The sequence below is a fragment of the Salmo trutta genome, chromosome 13 (genome assembly GCF_901001165.1).
Source record: "Salmo trutta chromosome 13, fSalTru1.1, whole genome shotgun sequence".
NCBI lineage: Eukaryota > Metazoa > Chordata > Actinopteri > Salmoniformes > Salmonidae > Salmo > Salmo trutta.
The window spans coordinates 35,567,144-35,580,410 of NC_042969.1; the positions used below are offsets into that span (position 1 = coordinate 35,567,144).

At 48.5% G+C, this 13,267-nt stretch overlaps 1 protein-coding gene across 2 annotated transcripts in view; it reads right to left on the minus strand.

Moving 5' to 3' along the window:
- The window catches only part of LOC115205723 (glycine receptor subunit alphaZ1), a 119,839-nt gene that overhangs the window by 44,140 nt on the left and 62,432 nt on the right, over positions 1–13,267 (minus strand). For both annotated transcript variants that reach the window (XM_029771992.1, XM_029771991.1), the window contains 2 exons: positions 11,899–11,966; positions 1,938–2,161 (listed from right to left, as the gene is read on the minus strand). In XM_029771992.1, the coding sequence (XP_029627852.1) occupies positions 1,938–2,161; positions 11,899–11,966 (292 nt within the window). The remainder of the gene's footprint in view (positions 1–1,937; positions 2,162–11,898; positions 11,967–13,267) is intronic.

Below are 13,267 nucleotides of genomic sequence, written 5' to 3' on the forward strand. Positions count from 1 at the left end.
TTTAGCGCGGGGTCAGGTGAGATCAAAGCCACTGAGGCAGGTTCTCTTTAGCGCGGGGTCAGGTGAGATCAAAGACACTGAGGCAGGTTCTCTTTAGCGCGGTGTCAGGTGAGATCAAAGACACTGGGGCAGGTTCTCTTTAGCGCGGGGTCAGGTGAGATCAAAGACACTGAGGCAGGTTCTCTTTAGCGCGGGGTCAGGTGAGATCAAAGACACTGAGGCAGGTTCTCTTTAGCGTGGGGTCAGGTGAGATCAAAGACACTGGGGCAGGTTATCTTTAGCGCGGGGTCAGGTGAGATCAAATACACTGAGGCAGGTTCTCTTTAGCGTGGGTTCAGGTGAGATCAAAGACACTGGGGCAGGTTCTCCTTAGCGCGGGGTCAGGTGAGATCAAAGACACTGAGGCAGGTTCTCTTTAGCGCGGGGTCAGGTGAGATCAAAGACACTGAGGCAGGTTCTCTAGCGCGGGATCAGGTGAGATCAAAGACACTGGGGCAGGTTCTCTTTAGCGCGGGGTCAGGTGAGATCAAAGACACTGGGGCAGGTTCTCTTTAGAGCGGGGTCAGGTGAGATCAAATACACTGAGGCAGGTTCTCTTTAGCGTGGGTTCAGGTGAGATCAAAGACACTGGGGCAGGTTCTCCTTAGCGCGGGGTCAGGTGAGATCAAAGACACTGAGGCAGGTTCTCTTTAGCGCGGGGTCAGGTGAGATCAAATACACTGAGGCAGGTTCTCTTTAGCGCGGGGTCAGGTGAGAATCAAAGCGATCTAATGGGTGTCAAGGTAAGAAATGAGAAGGCCTCTTCTCACTGCCTTCCCATGGCTGTTTATAAGGATCCAATTCCTCTCTGCCTGTCCAAGGGTTGAATACTAGGCTTGATAACAGATCAAATACACCGCAAATATGCTTGCATTTAAAGTAGATCACTTTTGTTGTTATGTGGATGTTAATATCTGTTTCCACCGTAAGCAATATAATCTGTCAGCCATAGGTCTAGCACCAGATAGACATTCATCTGTCAGCCATAGGTCTAGCACCAGATAGACATTCATCTGTCAGCCACAGGTCTAGCACTGGATAGACATTCATCTGTCAGCCATAGGCCTAGCACGGGATAGACATTCATCTGTCAGCTATAGGTCTAGCACCAGACATTCATCTGTCAGCCATAGGTCTAGCACCGGATAGACATTCATCTGTCAGCCATAGGTCTAGCACTGGATAGACATTCATCTGTCAGCCATAGGCCTAGCACCAGATAGACATTCATCTGTCAGCCATAGATCTAGCACCAGACATTAATCTGTCAGCTATAGGTCTAGCACCGGATAGACATTCATCTGTCAGCCATAGGCCTAGCACCAGATAGACATTCATCTGCCAGCCATAGGTGTAGCACCAGACATTCATCTGTCAGCCATAGGCCTAGCACCAGACATTCATCTGTCAGCTATAGGTCTAGCACCAGACATTCATCTGTCAGCTATAGGTCTAGCACCAGACATTCATCTGTCAGCCATAGGTCTAGCACTGGATAGACATCTGTCAGCTATAGGTCTAGCACTGGATAGACATTCATCTGTCAGCTATAAGTCTAGCACTGGATAGACATTCCTCTGTCAGCCATAGGTCTAGCACCAGACATTTATCTGTCAGCTATAGGTGTAGCACCAGACATTCATCTGTCAGCCATAGGTCTAGCACCAGACATTCATCTGTCAGCTATAGGTCTAGCACCAGACATTCATCTGTCAGCCATAGGTCTAGCACCAGACATTCATCTGTCAGCCATAGGTCTAGCATCAGACATTCATCTGTCAGCTATAGGTCTAGCACTGGATAGACATTCATCTGTCAGCCATAGGTCTAGCACTGGATAGACATTCTGAGAAACTAACAAGAAAAGAGGAAGATACAACAAGAAAATAATAGCATACCGAATACTATACAATACGTTCCCATTTTTTGAAATCCTTAGTAGTTTGTTGTCAGTCGTAACCTCATGGAAATTGGCGCCTTTTTCGTTGGCGAAGAACAAATCAGGTTTCCAGATAGAGTCCAACATAGATGGGTCCAGGTCGAGAGAGTCATCGGGGTATTCACTATATGCCAGCCTGGGGTCGTTCCATTGCTGCCTCAGGAAGATATTCACTCTGTAGTCCTGGGGAGAGAACAGTTAAATGTCAATCAGTGCATCAGATTGTCAGAGAAAGATCTAGGTATGTCAGTGCATTGTATAGACAGGACTCAGGGGGCGGTTTGATTGATTGATTGGCTGGTTTGGTTGTTTGTTTGATTCTTTAATTTAATAATTGATTTCTGGGTTAAAGGATTGCACAAGACATGGGGATCGGTTTCCAATTCTTTCGACCTAAAAAAACCTATGCATTTTTATTGAATAAAGCTTAGTTAAACTAAAGATTCTATATTAGATGTTATTGGGCTTTCCATGTGTATATTGTTTATGCAAATCAAGTCTGTCTGAACAGTAGCAGCATTCTTAAGACAGGAGCTAAATAATGGTCCTGGTGGTTCATCGTGTCCTTTAGAAAACACATATAGCCCTTCAATAGAGCTGTGGCCTTTAGCCACGACAGTCCACCGTAATTGTCAATTATTCTAGAGAACTGGTGTGCAGTTATATAATACCATAACGACTAGGCTGTAACGTAGCAGGCATGACAGCAGGTGACCTTTCCAATGGCAATCAGCCACAACATTAGAATAATGTTTTCTAGAAATTATCTCACAACACACAGATACACCTGTTTTGTTGTTATGGGAATTTTGTTGGAAAATAAAAATGAGTTTTTACGGAAAACTGACTATGATTACAGAATGAGGTATAGTCTGACTGTGATTACAGAATGAGGTCTGGTCTGACTGTGATTACAGAATGAGGTCTAGTCTGACTGTGATTACAGAATGAGGTCTAGTCTGACTATGATTACAGAATGAGGTCTAGTCTGACTGATTATAGAATGAGGTTAAGTCTTACTATGATTACAGAATGAGGTCTAGTTTGACTATGATTACAGAATGAGGTTTAGTCTGACTGTGATCACAACATGAGGTCTAGTCTGACTGTGATAACAGAACGAGGTCTAGTCTGACTATGATTACAGAATGTGGTCTAGTCTGACTATGATCACAAAATGAGGTCTAGTCTGACTATGATTACAGAATGAGGTATAGTCTGACTATGGTTACAGAATGAGGTCTGGTCTGACTATGATTACAGAATGAGGTCTAGTCTGACTATGATTACAGAATGAGGTCTAGTCTGACTATGGTTACAGAATGAGGTCTGGTCTGACTATGATTACAGAGTGAGGTCTTCATAGACCTTTTCATTATTTAAAATAGCAGTAATCTAGATTCTAAACACACAAGCGGAATATGAAAATATTCCCCCAACAAAGGATACAATATAAGAGTGGAGGCTGCCATAAAATTATCTCCCAGGGCAGTTAGGTAATTTCTCACATTATTGCAACACACCTTCTGTTTTTCACTAGAAGTGCCTGAACCAACAAGGGTTCCAAAAGGGTTCTTCAGCTGTCCCCATAGAAAACCCCTTTTTGGTTCCAGGTAAAACTGTTTTGGGTTCCATGTAGAACCCTCTGTGGAAAGGGTTCTACATGGAACCCAAAATGCTTCTACTGTGAAACAAAAGGGTTATACCTAAACCAAGAAGGGTTCTTTAAAGGGTTCTCCAATGTGGACAGCCAAATTGGTTTGCTGCCAACATAGAAATATAATTACCCGAAAGGGAAAGCACCTGTTCAAGTCAATGTTCAGTGATGGGTGGATGGGCGGCCATATTGAGTAAATACATTTCTATGACTGTCAAAGCTACCTTATGTGATGACTGATTTGACTGTTTGTTACTATCAACTCCTTACTACTACACATTATAAGTTATATCAAGTAAGATAGAAAACAAATTGTCATCAATGTCAAATCCCACTGCTGCCGCCAAATGGAAACATATTTAATGTGTGTGATAAGGATTAGCCCCTTTTTTTAAATTTTTGCCTAAAATGACACCCAAATCTAACTGCCTGTAGCTCAGGACCTGGAGCAAGGATATGCATATTCTTGGTACCATTTGAATGGAAACACTTTGGAGTTTATGGAAATGTGAAAGGAATGTAGTAGAATATAACACATTAGATCTGGTAAAAGACAATACAAAGAAAAAACCAACCGTTCTTTTGTATTTTCTTTGTATCATTATCTTTGAAATGCAAGAGAAAGGCCATAATGTATTATTCCAGCCCAGGTGCAATTTAGATTTTGGCCACTAGATGGCATCAGTGTATGTGCAAAGTTTACGACTGATCCAATGAACTATTGTATTTCTGTAAAAAAATTTGTATCAAGACTGCCCAAATGTGCCTAATTTGTTTATTAATAACTTTCATGTTCAAAATTGTGCACTCTCCTCAAACAATAGCATGGTATTCTTTCACTGTGATAGCTACTGTAAATTGGACAGTGCAGTTAGATTAACAAGAATTTAAGCTTCCTACAAATATCAGATATGTCTATATCCTTGGTAATTGTCTTGTTACTTACAACCTCATGCTAATTGCATTAGCCTACGTTAGCTCACCGTCCCGTGGAAGTCCCGAAGGAGTTTTAACATAGTGTGACCAACTGGGTTCAAACACGGGTCTCCTACACGTGAAAAGAGGATCAGGTCAGGAGCTCCAGAGCCAACAACATAACACTGCAGGTCTCAGTCTGGCTCTAACCCAACCTCTGCTACAACAGTCTGATTATGAACCATGGAGTATACTGTTGGATTAGAAAGCATAGAGTTGTCTCACACATTCATTCATCATCAGCAGCAGAAGCCATGGGTGAACTCACTGGCACGGTGCCAGGGTTTCCTGTTACAGCTGGACTTATACCTGGGTACCGTTTACCCGGCTCCCTCGGGAAGGGAGAGGGTGTCTGCCCTTGTTTCGTGCCTCTCGGGGAGAGCTCTGGAGTGGGCTAACGCCGTGTGGGGAGAAGATGATACGGCGTTGGACGACTTCAGAGGAGCGCCCAGGAGTTCACCCTGGAGTTTCGGACCCTGGCCGCCGGCTCGGGATGGAACGACAGGGCCTTGATCGACCATTATCGTTGCAGTTTGCGCAAGGACGTCCGTCGGGAGTTGGCCTGCAGAGACACCACACTCACCTTCCACCAGCTGGTGGACCTGTCCATCCGGCTGGATAACCTGCTGGCTACCCGCGGACGTCCAGATCGGGGTCTGTTGGTTCCATCCCCCACACCACCTCTCCGGTACCCATGGAGCTGGGAGGTGCGGTGGGCAGGGAGACCGGAGGAGGTTCCAGCTCGTGCACCATCTGTGGCCGCAGAGGTCACACTGCCGGTAGGTGGTTCCTCTGCAGATCGAGGCAGCAGGCAGGGCACTCTGGCGTCACCCCCAGCTAAACCGGCACCATTCTCACCCAGAGCCCATGTTTTTGTATGTTACTTTTTCTGAGTTTTCCCCGCATTCCCAGCATAAGGCGCAATAAATCTCCTGGTAGACGCTGCACTTCCCAGGAGTCACGTGTATCCCCTCTCACAGGCGGAGATGGCGGTTATGGAAACATATGTCTCAGAATCCCTGCGTCAGGGGTACATTCGGTCCTCCACTTCACCCGCCTCCTCGAGTTTATTTTTTGTGAAGAAGAAGGAGGGAGGTCTGCACCCGTGTATTGACTATTGAGGTCTGAACCAGATCACTGTAAGGTATAGTTACCCGCTACCACTCATAGCCACAGCGATTGAGTCAATGCACGGGGCGCGCTTCTTCACCAAACTATATCTCAGGAGCGCTTACAACCTGGTGCGTATCCGGGAGGGAGACGAGTGGAAGACGGCTTTCAGTACCACCTCAGGGCACTATGAGTACCTCGTCATGCCGTACGGGTTGATGAATGCGCCATCAGTCTTCCAAGCCTTTGTAGACGAGCGGGAGGTACTGGTGAGATTTTCAGGGACCTGCACAGGCAGGGTGTAGTGGTGTATATTGATGACTTTCTGATATACTCCGCTACAGGCGCTGAGCATGTGTCCCTGGTGCGCAGTGTGCTTGGTCGCCTGTTGGAGCATGACCTGTACGTCAAGGCTGAGAAATGCCTGTTCTTCCAGCAGTCCATCTCCTTCCTAGGGTACCGCATTTCCACCTCAGGGGTGGAGCTGGAGAGTGACCGCATTTCAGCCGTGCGTAATTGGCCGACTCCCATCACGGTAAAGGAGGTGCAGCGGTTCTTAGGGTTTACCAACTACTACCGGAGGTTAATCCAGGGTTTTGGTCAGGTAGCGGCTCCCATTACCTCACTGCTGAAGGGTCGGCTGAGGCGGACAGGGCTTTTGGTCACCTGAGGGCTCTGTTTACCTCAGCTCCCGTGCTGGCCCATCCGGATCCCACTTTGGCGTTCATAGTGGAGGTGGACGCGTCCGAGGCTGGGATAGGAGCTGTGCTCTCTCAGCGCTTGGGTACGCCACCGAAGCTCCGCCCCTGTGCCTTCTTCTCGAAGAAGCTCAGCCTGGTGGAGCGAAACTATGACGTGGGGGACCGGGAGCTGTCGTCAAGGCCTTGAATGCGTGGAGACATTGGTTTGAGGGGGCTAAACACCCTTTTCTCATCTGGACTGACCACTGCAATCTGGAGTACATCCGGGCAGCGAGGAGACTGAACCCTCGTCAGGCAAGGTGGGCCATGTTTTTCACCTGTTTTGTTTTCACCCTGTCCTACAGACCAGGCTCCCAGAATGTGAAGGCAGATGCACTGTCCCGGATGTATGACACAGAGGAGTGGCCCATGGATCATACTCCCATACTTCCGGCCTCCTGCCTGGTAGCGCCGGTGGTGTGGGAGCTGGATGTGGACATTGAGCAGGCGTTACGTGCAGAGCCCGCTGCCATCCAGTGTTCCGCTGGGTGTCTGTACGTCCCGTCTACTGTCCGTGACCGGTTGATCTATTGGGCCCACACGTCACCCTCCTCTAGTCATCCTGGGATTGGTCGGACAGTGTGCTGTTTGAGCGGGAGGTACTGGTGACCTACCTTGGCTAAGGACGTGAGGGTTTATATTTCCTCCTGCTCGGTATGCACCCAGTGTAAGGCTCCTAGGCACCTGCCCAGAGGGAAGCTACACCCCTTACCCGTTCCACAACGGCCGTGGTCGCACCTGTCGGTGGATTTCCTTACAGATCTTCCCCCCTCACAGGGTAACACCACGATCCTGGTCGTTGTGGATTGATTCTCTAAGTCCTGCCGTCTCCTCCCTCTGCCAGGTCTCCCTATGGCCCTACAGACTGCGGAGGCCTTGTTTACGCACGTCTTCCGGCACTACGGGTGCCTGAGGATATAGTGTCTGATCGAGTTCCCCAGTTCACGTCGAGGGTATGGAAGGCATTCATGGAATGTCTGGGGGTCTCGATCAGGGGTTTCACCCCGAGAGTAATGGGCAGGTGGAGAGAGTAAACCAGGATGTGGGCAGGTTTCTGCGGTCTTATTGCCGGGACTGGCCGGGGGAGTGGGCGGCGTTTGTGCCCTGGGCCGAGATGGCCCAGAACTCGTTCCGCCACTCCTCCACTAACCTCTCCCCCTTCCAGTGTGTACTGGGGTAACAGCCGGTTCTGGCTCCTTGGCATCAGAGTCAGACCGAGGCTCCTGCGGTGGATGACTGGTTCCGGCGCGCAGAGGAAACATGGGACGCCGCCCATGTTCACCTTCAGCGCGCCGTGCTGCGGCAGAAAGTTGGCACAGACCGTCACCGCAGTGAGGCCCCAGTGTTCACACCGGGGTACCGGGTCTGGCTCTCGACCCGAAACCTGCCCCTCCGCCTGCCCTGCCGGAAGCTGGTTCCGCGGTTTGTGGGACCATTTAAAGTCCTGAGGAGATTGAACAAGGTGAGTTACAGGTTACAGCTTCCCCTTGATTACCGTATTAACCCCTCATTCCATGTGTCTCTCATCAGGCCGGTGATGGCTGGCCCGCTCCAGGAGTCTGAGGTGCGGGAGGTTCCTCCGCCCCCTCTGGACATCGAGGGGGCCCCGGCGTACTCCGTTCAGTCCATACTGGATTCGAGGCGTCGGGCGAGGGGCCTTTAGTACCTCGTGGACTGGGAGGGGTATGGTCCGGAGGAGAGATGCTGGGTTCCGGTGGAGGTTGTGTTGGACCCTTCAATGCTGCGGGAGTTCCACAGTCTCCGTCCGGATCGCCCTGCGCCTCGCCCTCCGGGCCGGTGTCGGCGCGCTGCTGGAGCCGCGCATCGGGGTGTGGGAGGTACTGTTACGACTTCTGCCGAAGTCGGTGCCTCTCCTTGTTCGGGCGGTGTTCGGCGGTCGACGTCGCCGGTCTTCTAGCCATCGCCGATCCATTTTTCATTTTTCCATTTGTTTTGTCTTGTATTCCCACACACCTGGTTTTCATTCCCTCATTACGTGTTGTGTATTAAACCCTCTGTTCCTCCCATGTCTTTGTGTGGTATTGTTTGTTGTAAGTGCTTGTGCACATTTGTTTGACTGGTGCGCGTCAGGTTATTGTGCCCACATTTTGTATTTTTTATGCCGTTGGTTTTACTATTAAACTGCTCCGGCTATTACCAAGTTCTGCTCTCCTGCGTCTGACTTCCCTGCCACCAGTTACGCACCCCTTACACTCACTCTCTCAGACATGTTGGGTGTGATTTCTCTTAGCTAACAGATTTACCGCAACAGCATAGTACCCAATCCATAATGCAATTTTTGCCGAAAGCCAAATACACTCCTTCTCCGAGTCCTGACTGTGACATATTTGAACGTTTTTTTTTTTTTTTTTTTGCTATGTAGTCTAATGTGACTTAGGTCTGCATGATGCAACACCCAACCAACTCTAACAACTGCCTGTAACAAACAAACATCAGGACTTTGGGATTTATGCGTTCACTCTCTAGCCTCGGGAAGAAAGAGAATGAAAGAGCAGCAGGCTAGGAATGAGTCTCAAATCGCATCCTATTCCCTACAGAGTGCACTACTTTTGTCCAAAGCCCCTGAGCCTTGGTCAAAGAATAGGCTGTCATTTGGGACTCAAGCTAGCAGAGCTAATTAAATAGCCTCTGGCTTTTCCCCTGGGTGTTGTAACTTTAAAGCTGGGTAAACAATTAGACGGTGGTGGGCCACAGAGGACCTCAGGTTCCTATTGTGGACCAGGAGCCAGGATGCATCCCAAATGGTACCCTATACCCTACACAGTACACTACTTTTGACCAGAGTCCATAGTACGCTACTTTTGACCAGAGTCCACCCTATACCCTACATAGTACACTACGTTTGACCAGAGTCCACCCTATACCCTACATAGTGCACTACGTTTGACCAGAGTCCACCCTATTCCCTACATAGTGCACTACTTTTGACCAGAGCCCACTATGCAGGGAAAATGGTGCCATTTGCGACCCAGACTCAGTCGGATCATTACATGAAACATTGTTCTCAGCAGCCCTATGAGCACTAAAGATTTATTGATGGCATTCTCTTTAGTTTCACCTCCCCACATCCCTTACTCCATTTCTTTCTCAAATAGCATTCAGACAGAGAGAGACAAAAAGAAGGAGACAGACATAGAGAGAGAGAGACAGAGAGACAGCGAGAGAGAGAGAGAGACAGGGAGAGAAAGAGACAGACAGAAAGAGAGAAAGAGACAGCGAGAGAGAGAGAGAGAGAGACAGACAGACAGACAGACAGACAGACAGACAGACAGACAGACAGACAGACAGACAGACAGACAGACAGACAGACAGACAGACAGACAGACAGAGAGAGAGACAGACATAGAGAGAGAGAGAGAGAGAGAGAGAGACAGACATAGAGAGAGAGAGAGAGACAGACATAGAGAGAGAGAGACAGACATAGAGAGAGAGAGAGAGACACAGACATAGAGAGAGAGACAGAGAGAGAGAGAGAGAGAGAGAGACATAGAGAGAGAGAGACATAGAGAGAGAGAGACATAGAGAGAGAGAGAGACATAAAGAGAGAGAGAGAGAGAGAGAGACTAGGACTTGGAGGAAAGGCGTCCGGATCAATTCCACTGGTTGTGGAGTGTAGAGGGAGAAAAAGAGTGGAACATTTGTTCTGCGTGAGGAGGTTGTGCAGTCTGCAGCAGTTTTAGTTGCTTGCTCTACTAACTCTACTGATACGTCTCCCCCAAGGAGACTTGGCATGGAGACTAGAGACTAAGGCCTGGGATGGCCTTAGTCCCAGCTCATCCCAGCTCATCCCATCCCATCCCACCCCACCCCATCCCGGCTCAACCCAGCCCATCCCAGCTCAACCCAGCTCATCCCATCCTAGCCCATCCCAGCCCAGCCCATCCTAGCCCATCCCAGCCCATCACATCCCATCCCAGCCCATCCTAGCCCATCCCATCCTAGCCCATCACATCCCATCCCAGCCCATCACATCCCATCCTAGCCCATCACATCCCATCCTAGCCCATCCCAGCCCATCACATCCCATCCCAGCCCATCACATCCCATCCTAGCCCATCCCATCCTAGCCCATCCCAGCCCATCACATCCCATCCTAGCCCATCCCAGCCCATCACATCCCATCCTAGCCCATCCCAGCCCATCACATCCCATCCCAGCCCATCACATCCCATCCTAGCCCATCCCATCCCAGCCCATCCCAGCCCATCACATCCCATTCTAGCCCATCCCAGCCCATCACATCCCATCCCAGCCCATCACATCCCAGCCCATCACATCCCATCCCAGCCCATCACATCCCATCCTAGCCCATCCCATCCCCTCCAAACCCATCCCATCCCAGCCCATCCAAACCCATCCCATCCTAGCCCATCCCAGCCCATCCCATCCCAGCCCATCCCAGCCCATCACATCCCATCCCAGCCCATCCCAGCCCATCACATCCAATCCCATCCCAGCCCATCCAAACCCATCCCATCCTAGCCCATCCCAGCCCATCCCATCCCAGCCCATCCCAGCCCATCACATCCCATCCCAGCCCATCCCAGCCCATCACATCCCATCCTAGCCCATCCCATCCCAGCCCCTCCAAACCCATCCCATCCCAGCCCATCCAAACCCATACCATCCCAGCCCATCCCAGCCCATCCAAACACATCCCATCCCATCCCAGCCTATCCCATCCCAACTCCTCCAAACCCATCCCATCCCAGCCTATCCCATCCCAGCCCCACCAAACCCATCCCATCCCAGCCTATCCCATCCTAGCCCATCCTAACCCATCCCATTCCAGCCTATCCTATCCCAGCCCCTCCAAACCCATCCCATCCCAGCCTATCCCATCCTAGCCTATCCTAACCCATCCCATTCCAGCCTATCCCATCCAAGCCCATCCCATCCAAGCCTCTCCAAACCCATCCCTTCCCAGCCTATCCCATCCTAGCCCATCCTAACCCATCCCATTCCAGACCTCTTGATCTACTATCTTGATAAATAATCGACAAACAACTGATTATTTTATAATACCTAATAGATATGTATTCTTCACAAAATGAGTTTGAATGATGACCCCTTGAAGACATGAATATATCTGAACAGTAGATATGAAGCCCCTCTGAACTGAGTTTTGAATAGAGATTAAGTTCAATGAGTCAGATAAATATTATTCTAAATATTCAGGCGAGGAGGCACTGCTTGTAATTCCAGAAGAAGACGTTGGGCACACTGCATATTAAGGCTATCGTTATTTAAATTCAATCACAATCTTAGAGGCATAGTTATACAAGTCAAAATACTGTTGAAAATAAAAATTATTCAGTGTATCCTCACATTAACTTCAAAATATCAAAATCAACAGAAATCAATGTTCTTCTGTTGAAGGGTATTTACATTGAAAAGGTAAACGTATTTGGACTTACCATTGTTGTTTCAGCAATGGACCCAAAACTGTTAATAAAAATGTTGCATGTTACGTTTACAGGGGGACCTGTGAAAGAATGAAAAATAAATAATATTATTTTCTTATTACAGAACTGGGAAACAAAAACCCCTCCTTGCAGACAGAAAACGTACAGAAAGCACAGTCCTTCCTCCTTCCTCCTTTTTTTACACAGAAAACACAGTCCTTCCTCCTTCCTCCTTTTTTTACACAGAAAGCACAGTCCTTCCTCCTTTTTTTACACAGAAAACACAGTCCTTCCTCCTTTTTTTACACAGAAAACACAGTCCTTCCTCCTTCTTTACACAGAAAACACAGTCCTTCCTCCTTCCTCCTTTTTTACACAGAAAACACAGTCCTTCCTCCTTCTTTACACAGAAAGCACAGTCCTTCCTCCTTCCTCCTTTTTTTACACAGAAAACACAGTCCTTCCTCCTTCTTTACACAGAAAACACAGTCCTTCCTCCTTTACACAGAAAACACAGTCCTTCCTCCTTCTTTACACAGAAAGCACAGTCCTTCCTCCTTCCTCCTTTTTTTACACAGAAAACACAGTCCTTCCTCCTTCTTTACACAGAAAACACAAAGTCCTTCCTCCTTTTTTACACAGAAAACACAGTCCTTTCTCCTTCTTTACACAGAAAACACAGTCCTTCCTCCTTCTTTACACAGAAAACACAGTCCTTCCTCCTTCCTCCTTCTTTACACAGAAAACACAGTCCTTCCTCCTTCTTTACACAGAAAACACAGTCCTTCCTCCTTCTTTACACAGAAAACACAGTCCTTCCTCCTTCCTCCTTTTTTACACAGAAACCACAGTCCCTCCTCCTTCCTCCTTTTTTACACAGAAAACACAAAGTCCTTCAGAAAACACAAAGTCATATTGTGGAACACATAATATAATATAATATGCCATTTAACCGATGCTTTTGCCAAAGCGACTTCGTCTTTATGTACGTGCGATCCTGGGAATCTTCAGAGGACCACAATGGAATTCCCCATAAGCCTGTGTGAAACTATACACAGAAGTACTGTAATATCACGTTGTAAACACACAGCGCTCCATGTTGACTGAGAGATTCTGAGAATGTCTCCCCCCCCCCCCCCCCCCCCCCAAAAAAGCAAAGATCCTCAGAGACACTCCTAGGTTGTTTTCAGACAACAGTGCCGAGGTTAGAACGAACAACACAGGGTCGAAGCGTGTCCGTTGAGGGCCGTATTACCTGCTTGTACAAACATAAATGTGATTACCCAGTGCCCGGTGACAAAAGGTCACTTTCAATGGGCTCAAGGAGAAAGGACAGCAATGGGAAGATGTCTAGCCCCCATCCACCCCCTCAGGAAATGAC